The 14,250-nt window shown below is 31.8% G+C and overlaps 1 protein-coding gene across 1 annotated transcript in view; it reads right to left on the bottom strand.

Moving 5' to 3' along the window:
* Window positions 1–108: 108 nt before the first annotated feature.
* LOC106470688 (rabankyrin-5-like) overlaps window positions 109–14,250 on the bottom strand; it is a gene marked incomplete at its 5' end in the record, with an annotated part of 38,340 nt that continues 24,198 nt past the window's right edge. Inside the window, 9 exons of the mRNA XM_022399329.1 lie at window positions 109–966; window positions 3,159–3,249; window positions 5,479–5,625; window positions 8,220–8,320; window positions 8,489–8,512; window positions 10,383–10,473; window positions 12,092–12,239; window positions 12,583–12,759; window positions 13,095–13,295. Coding sequence (XP_022255037.1) covers window positions 834–966; window positions 3,159–3,249; window positions 5,479–5,625; window positions 8,220–8,320; window positions 8,489–8,512; window positions 10,383–10,473; window positions 12,092–12,239; window positions 12,583–12,759; window positions 13,095–13,295 — 1,113 coding nt within the window. The remainder of the gene's footprint in view (window positions 967–3,158; window positions 3,250–5,478; window positions 5,626–8,219; window positions 8,321–8,488; window positions 8,513–10,382; window positions 10,474–12,091; window positions 12,240–12,582; window positions 12,760–13,094; window positions 13,296–14,250) is intronic.

Genomic DNA, 14,250 nt, shown 5'->3' with positions numbered 1-14,250 from the left:
TAGATATATATATATATATATATATATATATATATTGAAATTTAAAAACTGTATTTCCATTTTACACCCTGAAAAGCATGAGCATGTTTTTTGAGCCTTTTAACTTTTGATGGAAAAGCTAACAGCGTCATAGCTTAAAATAACTATTTTACTGTTAAATATGAGATAAAGCTTACTAAAATTCTGAAATACTCGGTAGAAAACGTGTACTTTTAAAGAAATATATTTTTTATTGGAAACGTGAATTTCACAGTTCTTTTTTTTTAAAGAATTTAGAATTCACAAACAATAGTTATCATAAAACAATTTCACTGACCTAGTGAGGCCGTAAGTACAAAAAAAGTAAAACAGAGGAACAAAGACAATTTCAAAAAGTATGCCGTACAATATACGTACAGAATTAAATACAACAATTTATAACATATATATCAAGCTTTACGTTTATATAGATTCACAAGTATTCCATGAAAAAAAAAAAGTCTGAAAAATAGTACTTGTAGTCCAGACTGTCAGATACACTTTATAATTACTACTATTAAGGGGGAAAAAACTTAAAAAATGTTTCATAAGTTCATCATATTATTTAACAATTATTTATTTTATACAATACTTTTTCTTTAGTTTGCACAAAAACAACAGTGAGAATATATCTGCTTCAAAACATACAAACATACTTTACATACGAACACCGAAGTGATCAAAAACAGATTTTATTCGATAGCGAAGATGGATTTTGTATATCAAATTAAGCCATCATGAAGGCCATCATCTTTGTTCATGCGATAGTCGGCAAAATGGTTGAAGCTATACAAAGGTGTATTCACATTTTTTTTTTACATGGATGATCCTAGCGTCAGAACATCGAAGCACATCTCACAGACACGTACTGCTTTGTTCAAGTTGAATTTCAAGATTGGCATGTCTCTTTCAGAACACCGAGAGCAAAGAATACGACCACAGTGTCGGCTGTTGTTAAAAGACAGGTAAAAATATGGCTATGTTAATAGACATAGTGTAATAGTATATCTGGAGTTTAACAATATGGCCATGTTAATAGACATAGTGTTATAGTAGATCTTGAGTTTAAAAATATGGCCATGTTAATAGACATAGTGTTATAGTATATCTGGAGTTTAAAAATATGGCCATGTTAATAGACATAGTGTTATAGTAGATCTTGAGTTTAAAATATGGCCATGTTAATAGACACAGTGTTATAGTATATCTGGAGTTTAAAATATGGCCATGTTAATATAAACAGTGTTATAGTAGATCTTGAGTTTAAAAATATGGCCATGTTAATAGAAACAGTGTTATAGTATATCTGGAGTTTAAAAATATGGCCATGTTAATAGACATAGTGTTATAGTATATCTGGAGTTTAAAATATGGCCATGTTAATATAAACAGTGTTATAGTAGATCTTGAGTTTAAAAATATGGCCATGTTAATAGAAACAGTGTTATAGTATATCTGGAGTTTAAAAATATGGCCATGTTAATAGACATAGTGTTATAGTAATCTGGAGTTTAAAAATATGGCCATGTTAATAGACATAGTGTTATAGTAGATCTGGAGTTTAAAAATATGGCCATGTTAATAGACATAGTGTTATAGTAGACCTGGAGTTTAAAAATATGGCCATGTTAATAGCTGACTACAACACCATAATGACTACAGATCAATTTTATTTATTTCTAATTTACAATTCTGTCAATTTATTCCAGGCTTCAGATTAACAACTATTAAACTCTCTCTTATTTTTAATTGCTTTTCATCACTAGCTCGACTCAATACTTATTCATCACTAGCTTGACTCAATACTTATTCATCACTAGCTAGACTCAATACTTATTCATCACTAGCTTGACTCAATACTTATTCATCACTAGCTAGACTCAATACTTACTCGTCACTAGCTTGACTCAATACAGTAAAAATCTTATTCTTGAACCACCTAGTACTAAAACCTACATGTCCCTACACACATACAGTACTAGAACCTACATGTCCCTACACACATACAGTACTAGAACCTACATGTCCCTCAACTCATACAGTACTAGAACCTACATGTCCCTACACTCATACAGTACTAGAACCTACATGTCCTTTCACACATACAGTACTAGAACCTACAAATCCCTCCACACATACAGTACTAGAACCTATATATCCCTCTACACATACAGTACTAGAACCTACATATCCCTTCCACACATACAGTACTAGAACCTACATATCCCTCCACTCATACAGTACTAGAACCTACATATCCCTCCTCATATACAAATTCGTAAGCGACAAATGATTTATTATTGGGTACTACATCTTCGAGATGAAAAAGTTTTCCGCTTTAACAATAAATTTAATTTCAACTTGTAGATACATACTCTTCTTATCATAACAGCCAACTTCTTTATATATTGTGATTGTTGTGCTAAATATGGTAATTCTATTACTTTTCTGGGTAATTTCAAAATGTAGTCTACCAATCAGCAATGAAAACTACCACAGCTGTTGGGGAACAATTACAAATTCCAGTGTTTGATAACCGTTAATCTACAGCCTGGTATAAATCATTAGAATACTATAAGAGCACTTCTCTGAAAAGTGATAGTTTTAAAGAAAACAAAATTGGATTTTTTTTTTTAAGACTATAGATCATGATGACACTGTAACTTAAGTTCTGATTGCATAGTTACACAATCTGCACTCTGTCCACGGTGAAGAACTAAACTCCAGATTTTAGCATTGTGAGTTCGGAAACTGAAACTGTGTAAAGTTGAATGTAAGAAGTTAGACAAAATAAACAATTGAAACCTTTACAGTGCTCCCAAAATTAACTACCTACCTTGAAACTCTCAAGTAGAGTAGAAAAAGGATGGAATTAACTGGTAGGTCTTATCAAGTAAAAAAACAGAAAAGCTCTGTGTGAGTTTTAAGTACAAGGGCACGAAAACCGGAATAAAGTAAGTCTACTAAAAAAAGTAATACTTGAGAACAAAATCTCTAAGAACCTATGTGATGCAAAGACAAAACATTAAAAATTAAAGGCATTTTTAGGCTTAAAAGAGGACTCGTACGAATGAAAATGGTTACAAACTGCTTTACGTATAAAATAAAAAAATTAAATTTGACTGTTTAATAATGCTTACCAGTGGTGTTTGCGAGTCTTTATGTTAAACTTGGTTCCACACTCCAAACAATATTCACCTTCGGCCCACGGTGGTTCTCTTGGTAGAAAATCTTATCAAATATATTAGAAAAAATATCTTAAATTCTTAAAAATACTAATTCGTTATACAAATAGAATCTCTTATTAACAATACAATTACCAAGATATCAAAGAAAAATCCAAAGCCTACTTTTATTAAGCTTGACATTTTTACTGAATAAACGAAACATAATTGTAAAACATTTTAATAGTAAAACGACACTGGCATACAGGACTAAATAACCCAAGATTTGTATTACTTTTTGGTAATGTGCATTGTCTTCATTCTAATGTTGAGTTTGTGTGTGTGTGTGTGTGTGTATCATTTCTTAGAGAACAACTCATCTTTTGTCCACTCAAATACAGTATAACTCTTTATGATCTTATTATTTCTTGTAGTTATCTTGTTGAAATAACTATTTCTTTGGACCAGAAGTTCTCAGAATTAGATATATTTTATGTTGAGGTGTATCATGATTCATTTTACAACTGATTGATTGCCGGTATGGATACATTTAATATTGTTTTATATAAGTAACAATGGACACATAGCTAGCTATTTTTAACATAAGAATAGACACAACATTACTATAAAATGAACACAAATAAAATGTATTAAATTCTTATGACATGAAACACAACTACAGCATCTCAACATAAGAACAAAGGCTACATTGAGTTAAAATAAGACACACACACAGTGTTTCAAAACAATAGCAACATTGTAACATATATGCATAAACAACAGCATCTTTCTGTGTGAAATGCAATTTAAATATCTTTACAGACCAATAGATGGCCAATACATTATTCTTGTTTATTTTTCATTTTGGGAAGGTTTTTCAAAAAATCTAGTAACAAATTTTATATGTATTTTTTTGAAATGTTATACCTTCAAGAACTTGCTTGACCTTCCAATTCTTTGCCTTTGCTATGACATTTAATAAATAACATGGTCAGACATTTGACCGTGTCAAATTATTTTTTTACATGGTCAACTCTACATGGCTTCATGAAGAAGCAGATTAGAACATAACATCAAAGTGTACATAAATCCAAGTTCTAATCAAAGATGACTTATAAGTAATGACAAAATATATTCAAAAAGTTTTTCGTGAAATGCTTGAATGTGATGCTCAAATATTCCAACAAATCAATAACATTATAAGGGATTTCAAACTATAAATTTTTAAAACAAGATGAAATACTAAAACCATAAATACTTTCAATTTGAAAAAAAAAAGGCTGATTGTGTCGAGGGATAAAATGCTGGCTCAGGCATTTCGCTGTGATGGTTGTTTACTAACCCTAACATGTGATAAAATGGTCTCAAATTTTGATATTTTTCACCTTTTAAAGTTAAAAAAAACACATTTTCAGAGTATTTTAACTTACAAAATATTGCTAATTAAGCCCTGAGGTGTTTCTTTTGCTAGGCCTAAAAAGTCTCATTTATTCTTCAACTTACACATTTTATGCCATAAAAGTTTCTTTTCTTTTCAACAAAGATAAAATTGAAAATTTAATTTGTGACATAGAGGTCTAATTCATAATTTGGTAATGTTATAAGAGGAAAAAAAAAATATACGTTTCTAAATGCCTAGACCCGAGCAGTGTTTTTTATTTTTCAAACTGATGGTAAATTGTTACACGAACATACATACATAATTAGAATATGACAAATCTCTATGTTTAATTTGCAGTTGAGGTGAACTTTTAATTTTGCTGTTGTTTTCACACATTAGGGGTCTTCCCACTAATGTTTGTTTTTGCTAAATTAATGTTACATTATATCACAGACCTACACACAGGTGATATTTTATACTTGCATAAGATTACATAAAACAACACATTATAAAATAAGACACAACTGTAATTTCTCAAAGTAAGAGAACAGACAGATCAAAACCGCCAAACCATGAGACAATAAAATTACTTCAATATGCAGATATTTCATTAATATAACACAAAAGACAACTAAATGTACACTATAAATGAGATGTAACTAACTCCTGAACACAAAAATGCGCAAGGTTTTCACCACAAGAAATGAGGAACTAAGAAAAACTATGACATATTGCTCTAAAGTAAAATTCTGTAAAAGAAAAACATGAAAATAAATTATCAAAAGTAAAAGTAAGTTACTTAACCTTTCCATTACAAGTTGGGTGGAATCACAAAATACCCATCAAGAGTGCTTAAGAATGACAATATTAAATTATTATAAGCTGTTTTATACAATAATGTCTAAACAATCTGACCTAATAATCTGAAGAGCAGTTGTTTTGTAGCAACTTGGAAGTTGAAGATATTCACTCCCTGCTTATTACAAGTTCCCAGGCACGCTCCTGCTCGTACAATTGCTCGAGACAAATTCCCGTTGCCATTCATGTATGCTAATAACAGAGCTGACGACATAAAGGAGAAAAAATATCATAGTTATAATTATACTATCTGCAAAATTATTTAATTTACATAAGTTGAAGGTATTTAACACAGATGTTATAACATATGATGTATAATGGACAAAACAATGTACACGTCTTCTGAGATGAACTGAACCTTTTTTTTTTTACTGTACTAGTTTATAAAAAAATGTTTAATGAAAGAATCCCATGATCAAGCAAGGTTTGTAGCTATTAGAGATTTTTACTGTACTATGTTAATGAATGAGTAAGGATGGGGTTTCATGATTAAGCAAGGTTTGTAGCTATTAGGGATTTTTACTGTACTAAGTTAATGAATGAGTAAGGATGGAGTTTCATGATCAAGCAAGGTTTGTAGCTATTAGGGATTTTTACTTTACTATGTTAATGAATGAGTAAGGATGGGGTTTCATGATCAAGCAAGGCAGGTGGCTATTAGGGATTTTTACTTTACTATGTTAATGAATGAGTAAGGATTGGGTTTCATGATCAAGCAAGGCAGGTGGCTATTAGGGATTTTTACTTTACTATGTTAATGAATGAGTAAGGATGGAGTTTCATGATCAAGCAAGGTTTGTAGCTATTAGGGATTTTTACTTTACTATGTTAATGAATGAGTAAGGATGGAGTTTCATGATCAAGCAAGGTTTGTAGCTATTAGGGATTTTTACTGTACTATGTTAATGAATGAGTAAAGATAAGGTTTCATGATCAAGCAAGGTTTGTAGCTATTAGGGATTTTTACTTTACTATGTTAATGAATGAGTAAGGATGGGTTTCATGATCAAGCAAGGCAGGTGGCTATTAGGGATATGTATTTTGTACTTTAACGATTTATACAGACACTCAAATTGAGAGTGAAAACCAACTAGATGTTCTATGTATCATACTCTTGTGGATAGTTTTTTGAAACAGAAAACACAAAATCACGCATGCATACAATTTACATATATACTCTCTCCTAATAAACAAAAGTCATTTGTTTATGATCTAACTTAGTAAAACTTAAGTGTAAACATGGCAGACAGTTCATATCAGTATGTTTAACATTGCATATAAATATACGCTGATCTGGAATACTCATCTCCCCTATACAAATCATTTTAAAACAATAACATTTTTACAGTTGATTTATTAACCAAAGATTTTCAAAAGTTGTTACATTGAATCAAAACAACTTATATTACATAAAACAAGAGAGATGTCAACTACTGTGCAAATTGGAACATTTCAACTTTCATTTAAGAGTGGTTATTAACAACTAAAATGTCTTGATTTTTGATGACCAATAAAAAGTCTTGATTTTGATGACCAATAAAATGTCTTGATTTTGATGACCAATGAAAAGTCTTGATTTTGATGACCAATAAAATGTCTTGATTTTGATGACCAATAAAAAGTCATGATTTTGATGACCAATAAAATTTCTTGATTTTGATGACCAATAAAATTTCTTGATTTTGATGACCAATAAAATGTCTTGATTTTGATGACCAATAAAAATTTTGATTTTCATGACCAATAAAATGTCTTGATTTTGATAACCAATAAAATGTCTTGATTTTGATAACCAATAAAACTGTCCAATGAACCAAGGCAGCTCCTATCTATTACTGAAAGTGGATTTCATCTTCTTTCTCAGGATGGAAAATGAGTTTCCACAGATTCCATGTTTTCCAAAGTACAAAAAATACATATTAATTTTATTGCGAAATGAGTGTAAGTTGTGGGTTTTGAATATAGACGAGATGTACCTTTTCGTTTGAAAAATATTTTCACGATACCACATAAAAACAGGTTTAGAAAAAACTGATGATGGTAATTACTCCCTTAGAGAAATCTTGATGATAATCACTTTTAACAGTTAGTACATAACACTAATTGGCCAAGGATACTTAACTACGTTAGAAAAGTGCAGGGTAACTGACACTTACGCAATTTACTCACTCTTATTTAAATTAGGGATGAATCAATGACTGCTAGCAAGACATTTCTATTTGGCCCAACAATGGATAGCAGATTAACTCTGAAAGTACCAGTAGCATTTGACCAAAACGTTTTTTTTTTTGCAATACGTACAGATGTTTATAAAATAATTTATTAATATTACAGCATCGGTTTTTCCACTATAAAACACTAAACGAATGGAACGATTACGTTATTTGATGCTTTCAGGTAAAATAAGTTACAGATTTATAAGAAAAAAGTCAAAAAGTTAGTGTTTGTAAGTTTGTTAAGCTCACATACTCGAAATGTGTACTTACAAGTTTTTGTTAAGTTGCAGAAAAGTCCCCTGGGCTTTAATCATTACATTATCGTGGCATAACACCTCACTCTGAAGTAAACGTTGTGTTGCACACTCAAAAACGGGTGAACAACTGTATTTACACATGCTGTACTTAATATTTTTGATTTCAATGACTACCTTATGCGACCCATTAAAATAAATCAAGAATTTTAGTCGATTTTGTAACCCCCCCCCCCAATTGAAATAATTTGTACGTCATATCAGATGATGAAAAGTGCATGTGATAACAGAAAATGGAAAAGGAAATATTATTGTCAATGATACTTACGTGTATTTCCTTCTGCATCTGGATTATTAATTGGATATTCTGGCATACTTTCCATGAACAATTCAAAAATAGCGGCAGCATTTTCTCTTCCATACTGAGCTGATTGGTATTAATTCTGTTATTTTACGTGTAGAGGCCAGACTCCTGTTCATGTATTAGACTCCTGTTCACGTATTGATTGGTATTAATTCTGTTATTTTACGTGTAGAGGCCAGACTCCTGTTCATGTATTAGCCTCTACACGTAAAATAACAGAATTAATACCAATCAATACGTGAACAGGAGTCTGGCCTCTAAACGTAAAATAACAGAATTAATACCAATCAATTTTTAGAAAATATTTGCTGTTAGATTAACCAACTTTAAATGAGAATGTGAGGGTGTAAAAATCCACCGGCTAAATGTCGACGACGACAAGATTTTAAGCTTGGGTTATCGTGAATTCTATACACACTAGATTAAGGTTAGTGTCGTTCTGATTGTGCATGTATGTAAAATTCCAATAGTATAATTTCTCATTAAAATTCACAAAATTGTTATCTTATTTTTTCTTTCAAATTGTTAAATACCTACCATTTCTGAAATTATCGTAAGATTGGTAGCCCGTTTATTGAGGACAGGTTAACCAACTGTAGGCCTGATATAAGAATATGCGACTCAATTACCAACTTGTGACTAAAAAATGTTCAATTATTTAGTTTCTACATAGAACACCTTCTGTTTTATTTGATTATTTTTTACTGTGACTGGTTATTTTTTAATGCAAAGTTGTATCAAGATGAAATGATACAGCTTTGGTTTGGTGAAATGACTAAGGCCACCCACTTAGCCTTTCTCCCGTCACATGGTTGTTTTGATTTTGCCACACCGGTAGACTGCATAATCAGAGTTACACATTTTGAATTATATCACATAACTGTCAATACCACAAATCTATCACATGTAGACTGTTTATTGGTACATCAGATATGCTGTAATAATCTAATCTATTATCTTCAGACTGTCACCGCAATAAATGTAGATTTATATATATACTTGCAAAGTGTATTTATTTATTCATTTCGATGAAAAAAGGAGAGTCGGGATAGTAGCATTTCAGCTTGGGAAGTTCACGCTTACAAGTACGTAAAAAAAAGAAACACCCCAATGTTTCTGAATTCACTTTATATCCAATACGAATCTTTTGATTAAAATTATAACACACTGTTTCGTTATAATATTTTGTGGTAACCCTTAAATATTTAGATAATGCCATGTTACACATTTATTGAAAATTAAACTTGAAACAATAATGATAAAACAAATGAATGTCCAAAAAATTTTAAACAGACTGCTGCAATAAGAGCAAGCTTACAATTTAAGGTGAAACAGAAAAGCAGTATTCTGTTAATTCAGAGCCACCTTATAGTTTAGCACTTGTCTAATTGCACATATCCTTACTAGGTGCTTATCCTTGATCATGTTCTTATAAAAAAACAATTAAATATTCAAGAAAGTCTAATTAGAAGATAGCCCTGAACTTGTTTCTTCTGGCTCTCAAATTCTGAATCTCTACTAATTTAGCAAACAGATGTCTATCACAGTAATTGCATTTAAAAACAACAGTTTAATTTTTTGCCTACACTTCTCATAATGTTCTTCATAAAACACGCTTTATCTAAATTTCACTGCATGTCACATCTTAGTTTCACTGGACATGTTTATAAAGATGTCCAATCAACACCACACAAGTTGGTTTATATGAAGATGTGACCTGCTGTGAAAGACATCTTTATAAACAATCAACACCACACAAGTTGGTTTATATGAAGATGTGACATGCTGTGAAAGACATCTTTATAAACAATCAACACCACACAAGTTGGTTTATATGAAGATGTGACCTGCTGTGAAAGACATCTTTATAAACAATCAACACCACACAAGTTGGTTTATATGACAATTTTATATGATATTGGGAGAAATAGACAAGATCCATCTTAATTCAGGAACAGACCAGAGAGAGAAGATAACTGGTTACTATCACTTATCGTCAACTCTTATCTGATTAAACAGTAGATCTTGACTATCAATCTTGCCCCCAAAATGATGAGTATTTTTTTGCAGTACAACTTAAGATAATAAGAATTTAAGATCACATAAAATGCTGTTAAACAAACAAACCTGAGGTTATGAGCTTCAGCATTGATTCGAGATTCAGTGAGCAGAACTCTGCAGGTTGCTAAGTTTCCTTTCTGGCATGCCAGGTGAAGAGCTACAAGTGTTTTAAAGATCACTTAATACAGAGTTATTGTAAACCTTTTCTTAAAAAATAACAAAACAGCTGAGAATCGTGAAAGTTATAGGAGAGGTTGGGGATTATAGTTTATCGTTATGTGGGATCTAAAATCTATTGTTTAACCCACTATGTCAACTAATAAGGTATCAAGTTTGAAGTTCCTTAAATATGTAGGTTATTAATAAAATCTCTGTAAAAGCTATTAACAATGTTGTTAGAAATACAAATGAGAGCTTAAAGTGGAGACAGTTATTAAATGCCAAATAAATATTTAAATGTACAGAAAACTGAAGTACTTGACAACTCTTAGGGAGTAACCTGAAAATACTCCCAACACTGTAAACATAAATTTAGGAGAAGCCTTCAAAGCAATACCAAGAATGCAGCCTCAAAATAATCAAAATAAGATCAACAGATTGGATAAAAGTGTCAAATATTCCAGAAGGCTATGTAACAATAAAAATATTGTTTGTATGTTTTTTAATTTCAGGCAAAGCTACATGAGAGCTATCTGTGCTAACTGTCCCTAATTTAACAGTGATAGACTAGAGGGAAGGCAGATAGTCAACACCACCAATTTGCCAAATCTTGGGCTACTCTTTTATCAATGAATAGTGAGATTGACAGCCACATTATAACAACTCCATGGCTGAAAGGGCGAATATATTCGGTGACAGTGATTCGAGCCCACAACAACAACAAAAAAAATGTTTAATATAGCATTAACACATTTCTCTTGATACTTTACTTTTCCAATAGAAGCAGTCACAAATTCTGGCTTCAAAAAACATTATTACTACTACTTTTGTTCGGCTAAGTGTCATGATTTCTGCCGACAATATTCTTGGTAGAGACGAAGTTATCTTATAAATATCACTTGCTTGAATATTATAAACTTAATAATTTTGAATAAAAAATCATTTATCTGAATAATCTGCCACACATAATGATTCTTCTAAACTTGTCTATGTTTTTTTCATATAAGAAAATTCTTGAAGATTTCAAACGGATATATGTTAACATGAAACTGTTTTCATGTATTAAAAGAGACAGTAAAAGGTTCCAAGATCTACAGTTATTCCTAAGCATTGTAAACTTCACTTTAGAATCCTTTGTTCGCTGCTGTGGGATATTCAGGTGGCAATTATTTCGATTGAAACCACCATTTACTCTACATTGATGTTTACGTATTAAATTCTCTTCCATCCGGCCACTTTAGCCAACGAGCTCTATCTTCAAAGTTAAGCTTTATTAGAAATTGTTCAGACTCCATGCTGTAGCATCATAAATCTGTAGTAATAAAAATCACTCACAAGGAAGGAAAATTATGTGAAAAACAAGATAATCATTATTTTTTCCAAGGACTACAATTTCTATTTGAACATAAACCTATACTTTGGGATGGGTAGGAAAATTCTAAAAACAATTGATGGATACTTTGTTTACAGACAAGACTCCTTTGGAACTACCCAGAAACTTTGAACATTTTTTTCAATTTTTTTTGTTAATTACACTAACGTCACCTAATGATAAGATATCAGTTCTTAAATAATTTTGAGTTAAACAATTGATTAGATACGCAAGTTCATCTCACCGTTATTAAGATTGATGTCTACAGCATCAAAGTCAATAGAGTTCTCCAAAAGAACGGAACAAATGGCACTATGATCCAAAGCAGCAGCAATGTGGAGTGCTGTTTGTTTCTGAGGTGTCGTGTCATTAATACTGGCTCCTGCTAATAGCTGAGAAATTAAACAATAGAACTGTCATTACGATATCTATCGAGCATCTTATTCAACGTAAAAGTTTCCAAAACAACATTATTTTTTCTTTAATAGTTAACTTCCTAAATTAAACTCTGCTACGGTCATAAACTTTTCGTTAAAATCAGGTAAGATCTGACAAATTAACGTACAGAGTGTACAAGTCTTGAATAACTGGAAACGAAAGCGAATCATTAATTTAACTCTGCTACGGTCATAAACTTTTCCGTTAAAATCAGGTAAGATCTGACAAATTAACGAACAGAGTGTACAAGTCTTGAATAACTGGAAACGAAAGTGAATCATTATTATTTTTATTTACCAAGTTCCTGACAATCATTTCTGCTCCAGTTTCTACTGCAACATGAAGTGGAGTCAGTTGGGAAGAATCCTGTACCCTAGAATGAATGTTGACATTGACACTCAACAGGAACAAAACACTTTCGATGTCTGACTTCTGGATGGCGAGGTGGAGAAAATTTCTTCCTTTGTTGTCGTGCTGTCAAACAAATCGTTACATTTTTCATATATTACATTGCATTTAGAAGACTTGTGTAGCAACCATTTAAACTCATTAATGCTTTCAATGTCAGGTGGGTCATATAAGATAAAAGAATCAGATAGTGAGTATGTATAAAATCAATGGTCTTGAGATCTAATTATTGAATTGAATCTTTTACATTTTAAATGGTACTTACAGAATATAAAATCTAATTTTTGTGTTATTCGGGCAAACTTTGCAGAAGTATGTTTTAAAATAAAGTATAAAAACTTTTACAAAGATGATCAAACAACAAGTTCTGTGGTGCTTGTAGATAAAGCGGGAATGTTTACCTGTTCTGCAGCTTTTGGTTCCCTTGCCAAGATTGATTCTGCAGCTTTATTATTCTTGAGCATCATAGCAGCTGCAAAAGGTGTCAAACCTTGCCTGTCGCGCAGTGTCAGATCAAGCTCGGGGTGAGCCAACAGAAGAGAGATGATCACTGTGTTCTGGTTGGCTATAGCCACGTGGATAGGAGTTCTCCCTTCAGTATCCTGTAATACATTGGCCAAAGAACAGTTCCTGACCACTTCACCCAATACCTTCTTATACAGACACACGTTTAACTTTTAAATGCACTGTTTTCTAGGTGTAGTTAAGTTATTAAAATTAAAATGAAAGGATATGTACTTCATTTAGGGATTATTACTAAAACAAATGCAAGTCTAAACCCAGATTTGGGCAACAACTGATGACTCATACAGGGAATCCAATCCAAAAATAAACTTCATTCAGGGATTGCTACTCAAAAAATGTAGGTCTAAACCCTGATCTGGGTAACGACTGATGACTCATACAAGGAATCCAATACAAAAAACTTCATTCAGGGATTGCTAATCAAAAAATGTAGGTCTAAACTCTGATCTGGGTAACAACTGATGACTCATACAGGGAATCCAATCCAAAAACTTCATTCAGGGGTTTTACTACTGATGAAAATGTAAGTCTAAACCCTGATCTGGGCAACAACTGATGACTCATACAAGGAATCCAATACAAAAAACTTCATTCAGGGATTACTACTCAAAAAATGTAGGTCTAAACCCTGATCTGGGTAACAAGTGATGACTCATACAGGGAACCCAATCCAAAAACTTCATTCAGGGATTACAACTGATGAAAATGTAAATTTAACTATTGATCTGGGTCTAGGATTAAAAATACAAAAGTTGTTTTCTGGTTTACAAGTACCACTAAGGCGTAACTTAACTATTTTCATATTACCGAGTCAAATCAAATGTCATGACCTTTTACAATTATCAACCTTAACAGGTCAAATCGGATGTCATGACCTTTTACAATTATCAACCGTAACAGGTCAAATCGGATGTCACGACCTTTTACAATTATCGACCTTAACAGGTCAAATCGGATGTCATGACCCTTTACAATTATCGACCTTAACAGGTCAAATCGGATGTCACGACCCTTTACAATTATCAACCTTAA

The sequence above is a fragment of the Limulus polyphemus genome, unplaced genomic scaffold (genome assembly GCF_000517525.1).
Source record: "Limulus polyphemus unplaced genomic scaffold, Limulus_polyphemus-2.1.2 Scaffold4160, whole genome shotgun sequence".
In the NCBI taxonomy this organism is placed as follows: Eukaryota; Metazoa; Arthropoda; class Merostomata; order Xiphosura; family Limulidae; genus Limulus; species Limulus polyphemus.
The sequence above is the reverse complement of the archived record's forward strand: the minus strand, read 5'-3'. Positions and strand labels throughout refer to the sequence as shown.